At 34.8% G+C, this 22313-nt stretch overlaps 1 protein-coding gene across 1 annotated transcript in view; it reads right to left on the bottom strand.

Annotated features, from left to right (window-relative positions):
• PDE11A (phosphodiesterase 11A) overlaps positions 1-22313 on the bottom strand; it is a 452396-nt gene that overhangs the window by 375461 nt on the left and 54622 nt on the right. The window contains exon 2 of the mRNA XM_031960412.1: positions 504-662. Coding sequence (XP_031816272.1) covers positions 504-662 — 159 coding nt within the window. The remainder of the gene's footprint in view (positions 1-503; positions 663-22313) is intronic.

Here is a 22313-nt window from a genome sequence, read left to right as displayed (position 1 = left end):
TTAGGTGATACAGTAGATAGAGTGGAGGGAGTGAAGTCAGAAAGACCTGAAGGGTCTCACATAATTGTGTGACTCCAAAGGAGACACTTAATCCTGTTTATCTCAGTTTCCTCATCTGAACAATGAGTTGAAGAAGAAAATGGTAAACCATTCTAATATTTTTGCCGAAAAATCCTGAGATCAAGAAGAATCAGACATGACTGAAAAATGACTGAACAACAACTTTTAAGGTCCCTTGCAGATCTATGAATAGGATCCTTGATTTTTTGATAAAGTGTAATCAAAAATATTGTATGCATGACTATTTTCCATCAAATTGATGAAGGAGTCCACCATCTAAGAAAAATATCATTCATCATGAGATGAATCAAAGATCATTGATCTTTGAACAGGGGAATCTTATAATCCTCATTCCTTTTCACTTAGGACAATTAATTATCTTCTCACTATAGGAAGGGTAATAATGCAATAGTGTAAGCCCCAAAAGAAGCATGCAATCTTACTTTTTCATCATCATCAGTGAAGGGAACACCTTCAGGAGTTTTGTTTATTGCTTGTGCAACACCAATGATCTCCCCATCGCTGTTTCTGATTGGCATACACAACAGAGACTTTGTCTTGTATCCGGTCAGCTTGTCGATTTCATCATTGAATCTTCGGTCCTAAACGGAAGAGAGATGCAATAATAATCACCTGTGACTCCTTGCAAGAGGAGAGAAAGTTATTTTGGAGCAGTCTTTTTTTATGGGTTCTGCAATCAAGGAAAATCTTTTCCAATCATCCTTTTCCATGTCAAATGGATTTGGTTTGATGTGATGGGAATATTGGGAATATTGTAATAAATCACTGCAAACAGCTCTACATCTCCTAAAAGACATGAAGATTAATTCTAATATGTTATTTATTATTCTATTTTCACATAAATGACTGAGTGTCTCTTCAGCATTTAATTTCAAAAGGGAGAAGACATATCTTAAAAGACCATCAAAATCATCAAATTAGGTCAAGTTTTTATGATCAAGAGGTGGGAGTTAGTAGCTGGCACAGTAAATATATAATGCTAGGCCTGAAGTCAAGAAGACTTTTTGAGTTCAAATCTAACCTCAGATACTTACTAGTTTTGCAATCTCAGTCAAATCACTTAACACTGTTTGCCTCAATGTCTCATCTATAAAATAAGCTGATGAAAGAAAGGGCAAACCACTCCAGTATATTTGTAAAAAAACAAAACAAAACAAAAACAAATGGAGTCACAAAGAGTTGGACATGACTGAAAAATGAACCAAAACAAAATAGATGACTATATTTCAGTGATAAGCAGTGTTTGAAATGCAGAACAACACAGAAAAACTCCATCTTTGGATTTCTGGCTCCTCATCTCTATAAGGGGATCAGAAAAGGTGACTTGTAAATACTTCCAGTTCTAAATCAATGATCTTATGATATTAAAATGATGTTAATTCTGTTCCCCAGATTTCTGCACCACAGCAAATCATTCCATAATTTCATTGACTTTAATTGAGTGGCAGGGTAATTGGCGATAAGGGAGGGAATCGACCTTGACTAAAAATAATATTGTTTGTACTAAACCTTGACAATAAGGAAAATATCATTATAATTTCAGCTCCTTTTCTTCATGTTGTTCTCATGTTCTGTGTGACTCTCTCTCTTAGATTTTGATCTTCAGATGACATCAATGCCTTTCATTCCTAACACTAGTCCTTTTTAAGGATTGTGATAGAGACAGAAAAATAAAGAGGTTGTTTGTGATAGTTAAAAAGAAAAACTGGAAATAAAGTGGATTTCCATCTATTGGAAAATGAAAGAAACAAATTTTTTTGTATTCATGTAATTGTGTAATGTCTTATAAAGAAATGACAAATATGATGACTAAAGAGAAACTTGGGCAGATCTGTTTAAAGTGAAGGAAAAAAGAAAAAAGAAGAATTAGAATATATGTGTATATACATACATTTTATATAAATATATACAATGTATATATGTGTGTGTGTATATATATATATATATATATATTTATATAAAACTCATACATGGAAAGCCCTCACAAGATGGTCAGAAAAAGCAATACAAGGATATTCTCAAGGTCTCTCTTAAGAACTTCAGAATTGTTTGTATGACATGGGACACACTGGCAAAATCTACCCCAGCAAGGTAGGCCCTCAATAGAGAAGATGCTGTGCTCTATGAGCAAAGCAGAACTGAATTAGTTCAGAAGAAATGTGACACGTACAAAATTAGAGAAGCTACCCCAAATGTTCATATAGACTGTTTGTATGCTACCTGTGGCAGAGCATTCCAGGCTTATATTGGTCTGATAAGCCAAAGTCAGACACATTGTACCTTGATTCTAATGTGATGTTGTCATTTTGGTCCTTTTCAATAAGAAGAACCAATCAACCAATATATATGTATCTATGTGTGTGACACAGATTAACTGAACAATTTAAGATGACAAGAATAATTTAAAGGAAAATAAAACTAAAAAATATAAGAATTCAATCTATAAAATGCCTAATCTTGGTTACATAGGATTAAGATAAAATATATTTTCCTCCTCTTAATAGGGAATCAGTGGACTACAGTTGCAAAGTTCAAACTATAAAGGGTTTTATGAAGTGGTTGGTACTGTAAACTAACAGAAATATGGGGAGAGAGGAAAGTGTCAATTTTTAAATTTTTCTTTCCTTATTTTATTAAAGCTTTTTATTTTCAAAACATGTATGGAAAATTTTTTGACATTGACCCCTGCAAAACTTTGTGTTCCAATTTCCCCCACCTTCCTATCTGCCCCTCCGGATGTCAAGTAATCCAATATATGTTAAACATGGTAAAAAAAATATGTTAAATCAATATATGAATACATATTTATATAATTATCTTGCCACACAAGGAAAATCAAATCAAAAAGGAAAGAAAATGAGAAAGCATTTTCATGCTTTTTGTTGTTTGTTTTATTTTCTATGTTGTGACTCACATTCAGTTCCCACAGTCCTCTTTCTGGGTGTAGATAACTCTTTTAATCACAAGATCATTGGAACTGGCCTGAATCATCTCATTGTTGAAAAGAGCCACGTCCATCAGAACTGGTCATTGTATAATCTTATTGTTGCCATGTACAATGATCTCCTGGTTCTGCTCATTTCACTTGGCATCAATTCATGTAAGTTTCTCCAAGTCTCTCTGAAATCATTCTGCTGCTCATTTCTTATAGAACAATAATATTCCTTAACATTCATATATCCTAACTTATTCAGCCCTTCTCCAACTAATGGGCATCCACTCAGTTTCCAGTTTCTTGTCACTACAAAGAGGGCTGCTACAAACATTTTTGCACATGTGGGCCCCTTTCCCTCCTTTAAGATCTCTTTGGGATATAAGACCAGTAGAAACACTGCTGGATCAAAGGGTATGCACATTTTGATTGTCCTTTGGGCATCCCCTTCAATATTCATCATTATCTTTTCCTATCATCTTAGCCAATCTGAAAGATGTATAGTGGTATCTCAGAATTGTCTTAATTTGCATTTCTCTGATCAATAGTGATTTAGAGCACCTTTTCACAGGACTAGAAATGGTTTCAATTTCTTCATCTGAAAATTGTCTATCATATCCTTTGACCATTTATCAATTGGAGAGTGGTTTGAATTCTTATAAATTTTGAGTAAATTCTCTATATGTTTTAGAAATGAGGCCTTTATCAGAACTCTTAAATGTAAAAATGTTTTAACATTTTATTACTTCCCTTCTAATCTTGTCTGTGTTCATTTTGTTTGTACAAAAGCTTTTTAGCTTAATATAATCAAAATTATGTAATTTATGTTCAATAATGAACTCCAGTTCTTCTTTGGTCACAAATTCCTTCCTACTCCACAGATCTGAGAGGTCAACTATCCTTTGTTCTTCTAATTTGCTTATAACATCAAGAGTCCATTTTTTAAAGTAACAACTTCAACTTTCTATTTATTGCCTAAAATTATTAGCCTCCTTGAATTCATGATGTTCCCAGCCATCATGACCATATAGTTTTCCCCTCACCTTACCCTCCTATTCCTTAGGGATCATGAGCACAATCTTCCAAGATGAAAAGCCTTCCTTTATTACCTCTCCCCATACATTTGTAATTCAAGAACTTAGCCATTTTCATCCCCACCAATTCCTTGTTTCCTCTTCTGGAAATAAAAGGAGATTTTTGTCAATATGTACTATACATTTCTCCCTATATGTTCTTTGGAACCAACCCTCTGGCAAATTTCTTCATCCTAAACTTCTTCCTCTCCCACTCTATTTTCTTGAACTCACAGAAAACTGACATTCTCTAAAATATCTTTTACCCCTGGCCATCCTTTCCCTGGATGATTACTCTTTCATTCATAGTCTATTCCCTACTATGAGGCCAAGAGAGTTAGCATATTTATATTTTGACTCTCTGGAATGCTCTGTATTACTGTTTGGAACTTTTCCTCTTCCTTTGAACCCAAGCTACCAGCCCTACCCCTCTGTTTTTCACTAGCTAACCTTACTTCTTACTCCATTATGAGCTTTCTAATTTCCCTATTTTATGTCTCCCTATCATGCTACGTCTTTACCTATCCATGCTCTCTTCCTTTGCTCTAGTCTCTAAACAAAAGATGATCCTTCCTCTTGCCAAGGATAACCCTCTATACTATTGATATCACCCTCCATCATCTTTAGGAATTCGTCCCATTGATCATCTCCCTCTCCAATTCACTCATCTTTAAATGCACAATTTAATTTCCTGTTAAGAGATAGAAAAAACAAGTTGCTGATTTTCATTTCAGCAAATGCTAAATGGAAAATTACCAGGCCATTTGCTATACCTCGTGGTTTATTCCTCCAGAGCCTTGGATTTATAATAAGCTAAAGAACCCTCATGAGTGTACCAAGGAAACTAAGCAAGTTTATACTGATCCTGAGGGGTGCAATGTGACCCAAACTCAATCCTAGAAATGTAAAGAATTCATAGCAAAGAAAGGAAAACTTCTTTTGATGGACTTTTTCCTACACCAAAGCAACCCAGAACAAATCAGAAGTCCTTTTGTAAACCTTTCTTGATCACCATTATTAGTCAAAAATTCAAGATTGGCTATATTCTAGATCCTTGGTTCAACCCAATAGAGTTCAGGGTATATGAACTAGCCTAAGAACAATCTTGACTATTACAAAACTAGTTTAACATACATGGACACAAACCCAAACTAAGGCATGTACAAGATAGTATACAACTCAGATTAAAATAATTTTGTACATGTATATAGCACTGTAGAATTTACAATACACTTTCATATGTATTATTTCTTTTGATACAACACTATCATACAGAAAAGACAGGTATTATTATACCAATTTTAAAAGAAGTAAGTCTCAGAAAGATTGTGTCTTTCCTATAGTCACATCACTAGGGAGCATCAATAGGACTGGAATTCAGATCATCAGACTCCTAGTATTCTGCCTTTCCCACTCCCCACACCCACCCCTACTGTGGAACATTCCAATATCACTGTTACAGACCTTCCCCACTCCCAAATAAATTTGTGCCTTAGGGAAAAAAGAAAATTCACACAAGAAAATAAAGGAAGTCAGGGGAAAAAAATAAAATCAATAGTTTTCCAATCAAAATTTGAGGTGCAATGGTTATAATATTGTACTACAGTAGTTTTTAAATTTATGAGTTTTCAAATTTTCTGTTTCTCTGTTTTATCATTTCATGATTATCATAATCATAGCCTGATTCTCACACATTGTAGAAAATAGCCCATCAAAATAGAGGGAAGAAAATGGATGATAGAAATCCCCACTTTCCTAATGTCTTTAACCTCTTAGATACAAGCTTACAATGAAAAGATTTAAAAAAAAAAAAAAAACCATTCCCCAAACAATTATAATGTTATTTGAAAGAGACAAAGGAAATTGGGAAACCACTTTTTAAAATATAGCGAACAAAAAGGGGACAAGGGAAGATAATGTTCTTTTGTCAAATAAAAGAGAATAGCTTAATAACAGATGACACCAAAAAGACATGAGCTTTCAATGTTGTTTTCTTTACCTCAGGCTTATCTGAACATCAGAACAGACAACACAATATGAGAGATCAGGAAAACAGGTTGAGTTAGAGAACAAACTGGTCAGATACTGTTTAAATAAGCCTAGCTGGTTTAATTTTGATAGCTCTTATATGAAGGACTTAAGGAGGTAACTGAAGCCATTCAATCTCAAAATTCAGAGAGAACTAATAAACTTGAAAAATTTTGAGGGGAATTATTAGCCCTGAAGAGAAGAAGGCTGAAAATAACAATAAATATCTTTAAGTGTATAGTGAAGTACAATATGAAAGACAATTATCTTCCTGACAGAACAAGAAGAAATGACCAAAAGGAGAGATTTATATTCAACAAATCAACATTTATTAATCCATCAATAAGTATCAATTGAGCAACTAATGTGTGCCAAGGCAGTATACCAAATGATGGGGATAAAAATAAAATTAAATTAAATATTTTCTGCCTTCAAGGAATTTTCATTCTAACACAAGTATAAATAAATAAATTTATATGTGGAGAGAGAGAGAGAGAGAGAGAGAGAGAGAGAGAGAGAGAGAGAGAGAGAGAGAGAGAAAGAGAAAGAAAGAGAGAGAGAGAGAGGGAGAGGGAGGTGTCTGTGTCTATGTGTGTTTTATGGAGAACTCACACAAAGAAAGTATTCACAAGGTGGTCAGAAAAAGGCAATTCAAAGACACTCTTAAGGTCTCTTATGAACTTTAGAGTTGATCGTATGATGCGAGACACTGGCACAAGACCACCCAACATGGCATGCTCTCATCAGAGATGGTACTGTGCTCTAGGAGAAAAGCAGAATTAAATTAGCTCAGAAAAAAACAGAGATATGCAAAATTCAAGAATCCATCCCAAATGTTCATTCAAGTGGTAGCATCATCTTGGAGGGATGAGAAAAAGATCTTATGATGGATATGATGACTCAAACTAAAATTTGAAGAAAGCTAAACAGAGGTAAAGAGGAAATGCATTCAAAGCACAGAAACACTCTCCAAAGTCAAGAGGACAAGAGATGAGGGCCATGTTTGAGAAACAGCAAGTAGACTAATCTGGCTAGAAAAGAGAGTGCCTAGGAAAAAGTGTAATAGAAACAGAAAGGTTTAGACTAGAGCTAGATGGTCAGGGTTTTTAAATACCAAACCAAGAATTATGTATTTTTATCCTAATTGAGAGGTTGACCACTGTAGCCAAAATGATATTAAGTATGACTTGGCTTGGGAATTTAATTAGAATGTATAGAATCTATCATGAGTGGTCAATAGAAAACATTTAAAATCCTTACAGCTAAACAGTTGGAGTAGAGAGCTAAAAATATGGAGAATACTCTTGGGAGACTCTTCCCCCAACCTTAGCCAAAGTACTTTTGAACATATTAATGTTCTATAGGTAGAACTGTGAATTGGTACAGCCATTTAGGAAAGTATTCTGGAACGCTGCCTAAAATGTTACAGCTGACTGAATGATATGACTACTAGTCTTATATTCAAAAATAAGAGAAAAATACTATATGTATGAAAATATTCATAGCAGCTCTTTTATTGTGGTGGCAAAACCTGGAAATTAAGGGAATACCCATTAATTGGGAAAGCCTGAAAATATTATGGTATATTAAAATAATGATATGCCATAAGAAATGGTAAAGGAGATGATTTTAGAGAAACCTGGAAAAATTTTTATGTACTGATGTAGAATGGAGTAGAACCAATAGTACAATTTATACATTAACAAATTCACCATAAAGACAACTTTTAAAGATTGTTTTGAAGTGTGATTAATGTAATAGCATTCACAATGATTCTAGAAGTTGGTCCTATCTGTCTATTAAAAAGAGGAGATGCCTTCTTGTACATAAGGAGAATTGGGGGGGGGGGTATTTTTACATTGCCTCAATGAGAGAATTTGTTTTATTGACTGTATATTTGTTTTAAAATTTTTCTTTTTTCCTCCTGAATAATGGGAGGGGAGAAAGAGGGAGAAAAAATAGATTTTTGTTATTGAAGATAATTAATTTAATTTCAAAAAGCAACAAAGCAAAAACACCAAAATAAACCCTAGAAAGTCCTTTGATTTTTGTCTTTGCACTGTGAACTCCTGGTTGACTCCTGTAAGGAAATAGGTTGAATAAGAAAGTATTGAGCCAGATTGGTCTACTTGCTGTTTCTCAAACTCTTGATTGTCTGAGGGCTGATTACCTGGTGGATGGATTACCTGTTCCTGTTCCTCTTCTCCCTTTCTCTTGCCATCCACCTTCTGCCCATTTAAATATTTCCTTCTCTCTTAAAGATGGAGTGATATTGTTTTTGTCCTTTCTTTTTTTTTTTTTTTTTTTTTTTTGCTGTACAAAAAGAATCAGACTCTGAAATATTGTACAATTAGCTTGTGAAGGAAATCAAAAATGCAGGTGTGCATAAATATAGGGATTGGGAATTCAATGTAATGGTTTTTAGTCATCTCCCAGAGTTCTTTTTCTGGGCATAGCTGGTTCAGTTCATTACTGCTCCATTGGAAATGATTTGGTTGATCTCGTTGCTGAGGATGGCCTGGTCCATCAGAACTGATCATCATATAGTATTGTTGTTGAAGTATATAATGATCTCCTGGTCCTGCTCATTTCACTCAGCATCAGTTCGTTTTTGTCCTTTCTCAAAGAGAACCATGGCATCAAGAAGCTGATGCCATGACATGCAAGTTAATTGGCTTGAAGTGAGGAAGGACTATGCAAAATCACCAGCCTCACTTTCTCCTCCAGAGTCATCTGGGTTCAGCGGCAAGATACAGACCCAGGAGCACTAGAGATGATCCCAGATGCAGTGGGAGAATTTGGTCTTAAGCTAAAGTCTTTCCCAGGCTTCAATACTCAACAATAGGGGCAGAGAAAGAGCATTTACCAAATTTTTGCCACAGATTTTTTGCTTTGAAGAAAAATTGGTAGCAAATAATGACTAATATAAAATGGGAAAGGGACATTTCCAGGTAATTTTGTTCTATAACCAAGAAAGGCATTGTGGCATAGTGGATAGAAAGTCAGCCTCAAAGCTAAGATCTGAATTGAAATCCTACCTTTACTATATAAAATGGCAAATCATTTAATTTCTCAGTACAACTCTCTAAAACTCTGAATTTCCTCTCATAGACTATATTAATCCTCTTCTCCTCTCCATATTTTTGTCACTCTCTTCTAGACCTTTTTCTAAATGTAGATAAACATCATAAACAACAGTTCTAAAGAATCTAAGATTAATAATCAGTAAATTCTTCTAATTTTTAGTTCACAAGTCAATAGTGGAATGCCCAGTCACAAAAAGAAAAGACAAAGGACTTTCTCCATGACTACTGTATTATCCAACATTGATGTCATTCCTTCATTTAAAAAAAAAAACAATTACATTATAGGCTGATATCTTGATTTTCCAATTTAACTAGATTTAGGTTAAGCAGAATTGCATAAAATCGTTAGCCTTACTCTTCCTTTCAGAGTCATCAAAGTCCAATGGCAAGGCAAAAGTCAAGATGACTGGTGACAGCCAGTATGCAGTGGATGACCTTGGCATATGTAATGCTCTAATCAGGGGTCCTCAAACTTTTTAAAATAGGGAGCCAGTTCACTGTCCCTCAGACTGTTGGAGGGTCGCACTATAGTAAAAACAAATACTTTGTTTTGTGGGCCTTTAAATAAAGAAACTTCATAGCTCTGAGTGAGGGGGATAAACATCCTCAGCTGCCGAATCTGGCCCTCCTAGTTTGAGGACCCCTGCTAAGTGCTCCACAGGACCTACTTCATCCACCTTCATGGCCAGTTAGGACATATTGTTCTCACCTGCCATTCCAGTGAGGGAAATTTCACATGCTTGGGATAGCCATACTCCCAAATCACTGACAGGTTGAAAGCCCAGTGATTATCCTTAACTTGGTCAAGATGGTTTAAGTGGAGTGTGCCTGCTGCACATTTTACAGCTTCTTGGAGCAACCAATAAGAGATGGGTGAGTCAGGGAGACACTAAGTGTGAATGCACATCCCTAAAAACAGCTCAGTAAGCCCTCCCATCAGAGGTGCTGGTGCTCTAGGAATACTCCATAAACCTCAGTATGTTTACTGCCTTTAACAGCCTAACATGGCACATCTCAGCCTTCCAGAAAATATAACCAAGTTCTTCTAGGGTTTGCTCAGTGTGATGGAAACAACTCCAACCTAGATTTCCAATACATTCATATTGTAACTGGTGCCTGGGGACAAAGCTGCAACACTGCACCTATGTGACAGGTGATTCTCCTTTCTAAACAACACCAGTGTTGAAGAGCAGGATTTCCTAGCAACTTCAAATCCTTCTTCTAGAAAAAAAGTCCCTTGTCTTTTTTCTTTGTGACTAGACATTCCATTATTGACTTGTGGGACAAAAAATGGGAGAATCCATTGATAATTAATCTTAGACTCTTTAGGACAATTGTTTTTCATATTTATTTGTATATGGAAAGAAGAGCTCTAGAAGAGAAACTGTGATCAAGAAACCTATGTTCCAATCCTAGATCTGCAATTTACTAGTTGTATAGCCCCAGATAAATCTTTTAGTCTCTCGCAGCCTCAGTTTCTTCACTTGTAAGTTGGGGATAGGAATACAATACTTATCTCATCAACTTGTTTGGAAGAAAAAATTTTTTAAACTTAAGGCACTATCTGTATACAGAAACAAGTGCCATCATTCTTCTTCCTTGAGGCTTATCATTTGAACAATGATCCCTGGGTGTATATGTTAAAAGTTCTTTGGGCTTTTTAGAATGATATTTTTTTTCTTTGGTGGTACAAGTGAGCAAAGGGTCTGGAGTCAGACTTATCTTCCTAAGTTCGAATTTGGCCTCAATATTTAATAGTTATGTGACCTTGGACAAATCACTTAACTCTATTTGCTTCAGTTTCCTCATCTATAAAATGAGCTGGAGAAGAAAATGATAAATCATGTCAGTATCTTTGTCAAGAAAACCCCAAATAGGATCACAAAGACTTGTATATGATTGAACCTTTAACTTTTCAGCATTATGAGAAGACTTCAATTTTATAAATGCCAATGGAAACCTAGTACATTTAATAATAATAATAATATAAAAGAATGCTTTCAATCATTTGAGGGCAGCACAAAATACAACTTCAATACAATACATAAGAACTGTGCCACCTTTAAAACTAAATGTGATACCCTGAAATCAGGAGGCAAGAGCCCTTGTTAAACTCCAACCTTCTCAGCATAAAATTAACATTTCATTTTGACTTTAATTTGCAAAGTTCGAAAGGATAGGTTTCAATATTGCACAGAGGGAGTTAAGCAACCCAACTCTCATTAATGTTAATGGGAGCACTGTGGTTCAACTGAGCATTGAAAATTTACCCCATAGTGTTATGGAGACCCAACTGATTGCCTTGTCTAAGAATTTACACACCTAAATTCCTTTGCATCTCATGTTATTTTTCCATATTGTTATCTGAGTTACTTTTTTACTCATCTATTTATATGTCATAATTATAGGTAACCCACAACTTATTAAAATTCACTTTTATACTCTACTCATCTTCTCCACCTTATTTTTAATAGTGACTTTTATGAACTATGCTAGTTGGTGTCTTGTGAATAATTTTCAGACTATAAACTAATTAACAAATGTAGATTAATAATCCCTGATGGAAATCATAGAAAAATCAAACAAAAAAGTTATTTCTCCAAGGTGGGTATATATGCAGTGGTAATGTCTACAGAGATGAGAGTAGTGGAGTCATTTTTGGCAAAATGATGTTAGAAATGAATTTGGGACTCACTTTAAATTTAAGGGAGAGGAATTCTCATTTTCTTTCCCAGTATATTTTTAAAATAACAGATGGTGTTGTGAACAGTAAAAGGTACCAAAAGAAATTAATTTCCTTCCTACAGTGTGATCTGTACAATTTCACACCGGTTCTGTTTCCTTTACTCTAAGACAGTATGTTCACTAATCATCCCTGGAAAAGTCCTTAACACTCTGCCCAAGGCCAGTGTCAAACATAAGATTTTTAGGGATACAACATTCTGTTATCAGATTCTCAGATTTTGATCTGTGGTATTTTTTAAATTCCTCATGTACTCAGACTATAAATCAGGATATAGGATCAACAGCTTCCCCAACAAAGAAAGATTTTGTTATTATTTCTTTTAAAAAAATAATTTGAAGAGGTGAATAGGGTTCTCTAAAGTTCCCTAAGGTTCCTTCCTGATTTTAAATTCTAGGATTCTACACTTCTATGATTCTAAGTATCATGGCTAATTTTTGTTGTTCTTATTCAGTGGTTTCTCAATCATGTCCAACTCATTGTGACTACATTTAGGATTTTTCTTGGCAAATACACTAGCATTGTTTATCATTCTTTTTCAGCTCATTTTATAGATGAGAAAACTGAGGCAAACTGGTTAAATGACTTGCAGGATCATATGGCTAGTAATTATCTGAGGCTGGATTTGTGCCCAATTTTGACTTTAGAACTAGTACTCTGTCTACTATGTTACCTAGGTGAGTCACTGCTGCTAATACTAAAGGCCATAAGGTAACCCAGTAGATAGAATAAAGGTATAGTGTGGAAGAACTGACTTCAAATTCTGTCATTCTGTCTGCCTCCATTTCCTAAAATAAGGTAATAATAGCACCTATCTCCTAGGGTTGTTGTGAAGATAAATAAGAAAATATTTGTGAATCACTTTACCATATAACTTCTTGCTTTTATTCTTAATTTAATGATAATTATTTAATTCAATTTATTATTAGGTACTGGAATCTGGGGTGACTATATACTGCAGTGGATAGAGTGCTACACCAGGAAGTATTAGGAAGACTCTTCTCTCTGAATTCGCATCCTGCTTCAGGTAGTCATTAGTTATGTGACCTGGGCACAAAGAGATTACAATCTAATGGAGGAAGACAATATGCAATAGTAAACTGAAAAAGGGAGGGGGCTCCAGAAAGTAGAGTATGGGGGTGGTAAATATAAGAAGATTATAAAGTCAAAATCCAGAAGAGTAGCAGATAAAAAATAAAGGATGATAGCATTTTAAAGTTTGCAAAGTATTTTATATATATATATATATATATATATAAAATATTATCTAATTAAAATCTTTTGGTCATCTCTTAAGATGGTTACAACAGACATTATCCCCATTTATAGATGAAGAAACAAATATGTTTATGTTTGTGTCTTGTCTCAGGCAAGATTTGAATACAGGTCATCCTGATTTTAAGTCTAGAACTCCAGAACATGTAAACTTATCAGAGCATACTTTATGTATGACACATACATAATGTGTCAAATTCTTTCTGTCGTTTTAGCTTCTCTTCTGTGCAAAATTGGGCTCAGGAAGTGTTTCTGATGAGTAGCATTTAAAATCTCTAGCTGTGAATAAAAATTCAGAAATATATATATATATATATATAAATTCCAAAGTTCATTTAAATCAGTCTTATAAGCCTTTAAAATTAATGTTTGAAACCCAAGTAAAAAGCACATATGTGGACACAAATTAGCTCATGATCCTGAAGTTAGAAAGTATTTAAAAGCCAAGAAATTGAACATATCCTATTCTCTCTAATCCTAACTAGGAATACCATCAATGGGAAATAAGAGAAGAGAAAGGGAATAAACATTTACATAGTGCCTACTATATACAGATATTATGCTAAATCTCATTTACAAATATTATCAATCTCTGTTGTCCACAGGTTAAGTCTCAAACTCAGGCAGCTTTTTCAGATTTTTTCATAACCTATCCCCACCCTACTCATTCAATTTTATTTCCTACAATTGCCTAGATCAGTTTGCAATGTCTTGCAAACATGCCATATTTATTCCCACTTCAGATTTTGTCTATGTAAATCATAAACATCCTTCAAGTTTTATCTCAAATTCCTCCTTCTCTACCACTCCCAATAACTCCAGACCATTCTGTCCTTGCCTTTCTCTGGATTCCTAGAGCACTTATGATCTGTCTCCTTTGATTTTATATTTAACCATACATGTCTTACATTCAGGGGGAACCGGAGCCAGCTCATTCCTTCTTATTGTCTCACAACAGTCACTAAATTAACTCTTAAGATACTACTCTAGCTCAAAATGCATTCCCCAAAAGACTTACAAATAGTTCAAACTAGAGAATAAGAAAAATGAAAGAGTACTGCCTCTAACTGCAATGATTCTTATCACAGGAAATTAGAAATAGAGGAAAAGCTTTCCTAAGTAAGCACAGCTACTGAAGCCTTATGTTATAAGATAACAAAGGCTCAATGGATACTAGGTCTAGAGTGAAGAAGACAGCTTCCTCAGTTCAGATCTGGCATCAGACATGTAGTAGCTGTATGAGCTTGGGCAAGTCACTTAATCCTGTTTGCCTTAGTTTTCTTCTCTGTAAAATGAGCCAAAGAAGAAAATGGCAAACCACTCTAGTATCTTTGCCAAAAAAACTTCATATGGGGTCATGAGGGGTTGGTACAATTGAAAAGACTTTGGGCAAGTTATCCAACCTTTCCAAATTTCATTTTCCTCATCAGCAAAAGAAAGAGTTGTCATAACTGGCTTCTGGGGGCCCTCCAGTTCTAGATCCCTGATTCCTGTGATAGTATCTCTGATTTTTATGACTTGATATTAAAAAAAATCTCTGTTTCCTTGTTGTTCTAAATATAAAACCATATTCTTTTGATATAAGTAAAGAATTGCACAAACAAGAAACATCAAAACAATTGAGTTTTCAGTCATAAGGAAATATCAGTCTTTAAAATATAGTAGCATCAAGTATACAATTTATTTGACTTGTCACATAGCAAAATTGACTGCTATAGGAGGACAACAGCAATTCTCTGGCTGAATTTAACAGTGATTGAACATTTTTATGGTCCTTGATACGTTGGTTGAGAAGAGAGAACAGATAATGACATTGGTGGTTAAATCCACTCCACAGTAGATTCAGGAGGCTCAACAGAATTTTTTTTCTTCTCTATGAAGATGGATAGGACAGTTTAGAGAATGTTCACTTTTTTCCAATTAATAAAAATCTATTTTGTCTCCCTCCCACTTCCCTTCTACTTCCCATTGTTGGTGGTGTGCCAGACATCATAACAGTTTTCCAGTGTAGAGCAAATTCCTTCATTGGCCATTTACAAAAACATGTCTCATTCTATACTTTGAGTCCATCATCTCTGAAAGGGGGTGGGGAGCATGCTTCATCATCAGTCATTTGGAATGAATCTTGGTTGGTTATTGCACCAATAAGAGTGCTTAAATATTTCAAAGTATTTTTCTTTACAATGCTGTTGGTTTTTTGGTTTTTCTTGTTTGGTTTTGATAAATCCATCTCCTGGTTCTACTCATATTATTTCATATAAACCTCATCTGATTTCTCAGGAACCATTCCATTTATCATTTCTTATTGTACAATAATATACCATTCTATTCATATATGATCATTTCTGCTATAAGGCTTGTTTCAAAAATATAAATTTATCCCAAAGGATTGCCATATGTTTTTTATGCACAATTTCATCTGAAAGAAACAATAGCAAGAAAGCAAAAAACTGTACCACTTCTCAATAACTTAGGAGGTACAACCTTTCTGAAGTCCACTTTTACCAGCAAATTTCAGTCTTTTTCAAAGTTTCATATTTATTATTTATCTTCTGGTGCAGCAGAAGTTATAAATACATAGGAGGGCTGGTCCATACTCCACCCCCAATCTTCCTGCCAGAGCAGCAACGACCCAAAGCTGCAGATGCCACCACTATTTATTGTAGTCTTTACGTATTTCTTAACCATTTAATGTATGTAAAATTGCTCTACCTTCTTATTAAATTCATATCTTTTTTATGTCACTAACAAAGTTTCTGAGTGTTGTGCTCCTAACTCCATTTCCTCCACAAGCTCTGTGGGTTTTATTTATAGTGCAGTGATTTTTAGGAATGCAAAACTTATAGTACCATAATTTATTCAACCATTTCCTAATTGACAGGTACTTTGGAAATAGGCCCCCAAATTACAAAAACTGTGGAAATTCTTAGAGCTAGAATACCACCATACCCCCAAAGAGATTAAAGAAAGAAGAAAAGAACCTTTATGCACAAAAATATTTACAGGCAGCTGTGTGTGTGTGTGTGTGTGTGTGTGTGTGTGTGTGTGTGAGAGAGAGAGAGAGAGAGAGAAGGAGGAAGGGAGAGAAGGAGAGAGGGAGGAAGGGAGAGAAGGATGGAGAGGTTATTGGAAACTAAGGGTAAATTCGCTTTCTTTAGATACTCCTATATTCCAACTATTAAATGGAAATAGGATTCCAACTCAATTAGTCTTTAATTTTGCTGGCAACTATAACTCTGTGTGTTTCTGATAAATACTAGGCTAATGAATAGTTGTACCAAGAAATAGGATTCCCCAGAGATCCCATTTAATAATAACAGAGTAGCAATTTTCCAAATACATACCAATATCCTTAATACTTATTCCTAGTAAGGGGTAGGAAAACATATTTTTACTAAAAGCCACTGAACCACAGGAAAAAATAATCAATGGCTACATAAGTAAAAAGTAACTTAATTAGTTTCTACTTATTTTTCACAGAGAAATACAACACATTCCAATCAGCCATTTTTATCATTTTTAACCACATTAAAAATTAAGAATGGAGACAATAATCTAAGGCCATAGACCCACAAAATTATTCTCTTTGTGTTTGAAAGAGAAAGACATTGCAGGAAGAGTCAATATGACAAAGTGAAAGGAACCATTTTTGCCTAGTTGTCCCAACACTCCTCCTCCTCCAGAACAAAGAAAGGTCACTGGACCTATTTGAGAATGCCAAGAAAAGGTCCTGAGACATTTTTTCAGCCCAAGGAAACTTAGGAAGATAAAAAAGGATGTTTGTAGACACTGAAGATGGAGGATAACAAAAATGCACCACTGGGACTATGGTGATGAACATTTCAACATCTAGGAATAGAAAGATAACCAAGACAGAATATCAGAACAGGAAAACATCTTGGGGAATCCCTGAACTAGCATTGAATGAAAGAACAAATGTCATATGACAGTTCTGCTGTCCCATTATTCACTTCTGGGTCACAGATTAGGAGCAGACTGAAGCAGATGCAAAGAAGCATGAGTCCTAGCTATGTAGTGAGCAAAGTACAAAGTCAAAAAATGCAGCCATGTGGCTCTGACTCTCAGTTCTAGCCTTTAGCCCAATATGAAAGTCTACAATGGAATAATTAGGTCAAAAGTCTCAGAGCAAATAAGTGCCAGCATATTGCTCTAAATCTACAGAACCTCCTAAAGACTGAATCTAGCAATTGTCTATCAAAATTGAACTATGTATAAGCCATCAGACACAAAATTCAGACAAGAACTTCCAAAATTCAGACCAAGAGAGCAGTAAACAAATCTTTCATTAGAAAATACCACTTTGGAGACACTTAAAACTTACAACCCTCCAAATTGATGCTATGTATTAGCAACAAAGTCCAGAAGAAAGACATATTTGATTTAAAATAATCATGGTCCATATAAAATGAAAGTCTACCTGCCAACACACACACACACACACACACACTTTGTCCATGTGGTGAAAGTTTTTAAAACTGAAGCTGCCACCTGACACAGGACTTGTTGTCTGCTGCTTCAGGAGCATCTGTACAGAAGCATTTGTTCTTCGATCAGATCAACCACCACCCAGGAGGTTTGAGTCTTTCCTAAAGTCCTCTGAAATTATCTTAGACAGACAACTACTTTGCCCTGACTTTAAATTATTTCTGCTGTTCAAAGTTCACTGAGTCATTATAATTTACATTGTTTGTAAGAGAATTTAGAAGAAACAGGTAATTTCCCATCTTATTCTACTATCTTCCCAGATACAAATGATTTTTTTTCTTTTTTTTTTTTTTTTTTTAAGGAGCAATCAGGGTTAAGTAACTTACCCAGGAGTCACACAACTTGTTAAGTGTCAAGTGTCTGAGGCCAGATTTGACCTCAGATCCAACTGACTGCACAATAAGTGCCTCTAATCATTGTACCACCCAGCTATCTCCTATCTCCCTCAAGCAGACTAGAGTTAAGTATTACTATATTTATACATACATACATGCATGCATATTCATATATCAGTGTATGTATGTTCACACATATGTATATTCACACCCATACCCACATATATACCTACATACACATATATACATATATATATATATACATTTGCATATCTGTAGACATACATCTAAAACAATAGTAATATGAATGACAATATAGATTTGTCTCTTGATTGAATCTTTGAGTTTGACTTTATCTGAGCTCAATAACTATTAACTCTCCTTTTTTTCCTAATCAATTCTACTCTTAATCCTTGTTATCATGTTTATATATACATATATGATCTTAATTCTATTCCTGCTAACTCTTCTATTTTAATTCTTCTTTTTAACGAGCCTTGCTATTACTTAACCTTCCCCAATCCATGATCTTTGCCCCCACCTTTTCCCTCCCTCCTTATACCAATCCATTAATCTATATACCTTGACCCATTGTCATAAATGTACACTCTTCTATAGCCTACTTTATCCTATTCTCTTTCCCCCTTATTTCTCTATAGATTTTGGAGAGTGCACACTTTAAGGTGTGTGTGTGTGTGTATATAAATATTTATACATATATATATATATATATATATAATACATGGGGTGTGAGAGGTATATGGATGTGCATAAATGCATATATGTATTGTTCTTTATTTAAACCATTCCTGGTATAAGTATGTTTTCAGAACTACTAGCCTTCTCCCTTCTAATGTCTTCCTCTGCACCTCATTTGTATAAGCATAATTATTGTTTTACTTTTTTCTAAACAGTTTTCCTTTTTAATATCAGATCATACTCAGGTCTGCTCCCATCTTTCTTTTGAACTACCCAAATACAGATGTTAATCTTAAACATATGGTTTATATCTCCAAGTAGAAAACATCAATAATTTGCCCTTGCTGAGTCCCTTGAAATTACTCTTTGATGTTCATTTTTATATGTTAAATTTTCTATTGAAGTCAGCTTTGGTTGGGACAAAGTCCTAAAAATCTGTGAGTTCATTGAAGGTCCTTTTTTTTTGTTTGTTTTTTCATATTACGGTTAGTATCATATTATGATATTTTTGGCCACAGGCCTCATTCTTTATATTGTCAATAGATATTGTTGCAGGACCTACAGTCTTTTATTATAGCTACTGATAAATCTTGTACAATTCTAATTGTAGCTCCAGCATATTTGAATTGGTTTTTTTGTTTGTTTCTTGTGGAATTTCTTTTTGATCTGGAGGTTTCAAAATTTAACAATAATAGTCCTATGTGTTTTCCTTATTGGATCCCTTTGAGATGGTGATAGGTGAATTTTTTTTAATTTCTACTTTCCTCTCTTGTTCTGTCACTGCAGAACAATTTTCTTTTGATTATTTCTTGCATTTTTGTGTCAAGGTTCTTTTTTATTGGTCACAGCTTTCAGATAGTACAATTATTATATTTTCTCTTCTTGATCTGTTGTTTTTTTATGTTTCACATTAGCTTCCATTTTTCATTTTTTATATTTTGTTTTATTATTTCTTGGTCTCTTAGAGTTTCACTGGTTTCTACTTTGCCCAATTCTAATTTTTAAAGAATTATTTTCTTCTTTTAGATTCCTTATTTCCTTTTCTAGTTAAGTAACTTTTTTTCATAGTTTTTTTTTTTTTTAGTTTTTTTAGTTTTTCCTCATTCTCATTTGATTTTTAAAGTCTTTTTTGAATTCTATATATTCCTTTCAAGCAGGTAAAGCATTTAACAATACTCTTTGGAGTAGAAGAGCCTTTTTTTTTTTTTTTAACCTTCCTGTCCTCCTCTGAAGATGAACCTTAGTCTTCCCTATTCCCATAGCAAGTTTCTCTGATTGGGTTTTTTCTTCTTTACCTATTCTTTCTTCTTCTTCTTCTTTTTTAATTGAAAACTATTAGCGCAAGCACTTCTAATTCTGGTGTGAGGCACAGAGGATGTCGGTTCTGGTTTCACTTCAATTCTCCTCCCTGATCTGGAACTCCAAGCCAAAACCTCCACCCTCCTGCAAGTGCCGGCTGTGTCCCTGTTCCGCTGCCTCTGCACTAACACCAGGTGTGCTGGTTCCAGAGGACCATGACATCAGGGAAGTCAGACCGTGACATGCAAGTGACTTGGGTTTAAGTGAGTGAAGGCTGTGTCAGGTCAACTGCCTCACTTTCCCCTCCAGAGCCCTCTGGGTCCAGTGACCAGATGGAGATCAAGATGACTGGAGATGGCCCTGGGTGCATTGGGAGACCTTGGCCTTTTTAAGCTAAGGCCGCCCTCATTCAGCACAGCTGGGCCTAGCATTCCTCATCAGCAGAGGTTCCCTCAGTCTTCCCAGACTCAGATTCCCAACTCATGCTGTCCAGGAGGTAAAAATTCCTGTGGTTCCGGCTGAGTCTCCTTCAAAACCCAGCGAGCCCCAGGGTGCCTTGCTTGCTGTTTCTATGGAGCTAGCCTGAAAGTAGTTGCCTAGGTTATACTAGGGAAGTTAAATGCCCATCCTGGGGTCTTTCTTCTAGTCTTCTCAGATTGTCGCGGGAGGGGGCTGTTGTGCATGAAGTCTTTTCTTGCCACTGGTCTAAGTTCACCTTGAGGCACAATTTTGTTTTGTTTGTGGAGAAAATCAGGAGAGTTTAGAATTTTCTGGTTTGTTCCACCATCTTCCCAGAATCTTCCTCACAAATGATTTTTTTTTAGAAGAATGAATTGGGAACACAAAATTTTATTCAATAAATATAATATCTTATTTATAAATAAAAAATAAAATATATAAAAATATATTATATATAATGTATATAATATGATAATATATAAATATACATAAATAATATAAATATTATCAAACATTCTTCAGTTTCACATTACAGCCAGGGAATGGGTACATGATAGTGAATGAAATAGAGGCAGAGGAAGAGGAAAAAAAACAAAACAACCATGAGTGAAGGAGGAAGAGAAAGATGGGATGAACACAGAGAGAATGAGATGGACAAAAACAAAAATAGAAAACGCAAAAACAAAGAACCTATTCTGACTGGGATTTTCCAAAACAATCCATCATAGAAGGAATTTTTCTCTGTGTTACAGTAGACATACACCCTTCTTTCATTCATTTTACTACTATTTATTATCTCCGGTAATCAAGACAATGTGTTAAGCATCATGGGATACATAAAGCAGACTAAGTAAGACCTCTGCCCTCATATAGTTCATAGACAATGGGTGAGAAAGGGTTGAGAAGGAGAGGTAGAAATTTGATATGTGTATACAAATAATAATAACATAGGCAGAAAGTTAAAGTACATCAATAGAGGTATAATCTATTATGTTGGTTCACAGAAAAGACAGATTATATCTGGCTAGAGGAAATCAGGGAAATTTCCTGGAATGATCATCACTTAAGCAGGACTTTAAAGGATGGGTAGGAATTTTAGCAATTTTGCATTAGGATCAAATAAAATAAAGGCATAAGACAGAGCCATATTATGAAATATAAATGTAAGGATGAAGTCAAAAACACCCTACCCCTATTTTAGCCTGATACTATAACAAGGGAGAATACTCCACAACCTTATCAACTTTATACTTGGTTTAAGTATTAAAAAGTCTTTGAAATCCATTTAATGAAATAAAATAGTTCCTGAAAAGGGATCTATCTCAATTGTTTGTGAGATTTTATTATTCCCTGCAGGTCTTTTAAGACAACAATGAGTTTGAAGCTAAAGAAGAAAGCTCTTTCAGAAATTGAAGTAAATGTAACTTTCCTACGCTCTACTAAGATAAGAAGAAAGACCAGCTGCATCTGGGTCTCCTTCACCTTTATCTTTGACAGGAGAAAAATCTTCCAGTATTGAAGGGTATAGTGTGTATTGGATTTTCCCATCTTTCCATCAATATCCCAAATAGCACCCCTTAATTATTTGGCAACAACTTCACATTATTAGGAACCAGAGATAGAATGAACTCATAGCTCTATAGAGCCTAGCAAAAAAGACTAGACTATGCCTAATAAGGTTCTTGAATATCTCGTAAATGATAGAGATGAGTAGGGGGAAGGATCAGTAGCTAGAAGTTATCCCTTTACTAAATTTTTTCTTTAAGCTTGAACCCACTTTCCTCTGGACTCTGTATA

Source organism: Sarcophilus harrisii, chromosome 3 (assembly GCF_902635505.1).
Source record: "Sarcophilus harrisii chromosome 3, mSarHar1.11, whole genome shotgun sequence".
Lineage (NCBI taxonomy): Eukaryota > Metazoa > Chordata > Mammalia > Dasyuromorphia > Dasyuridae > Sarcophilus > Sarcophilus harrisii.
This window is presented reverse-complemented; position numbering and strand designations above follow the sequence as displayed.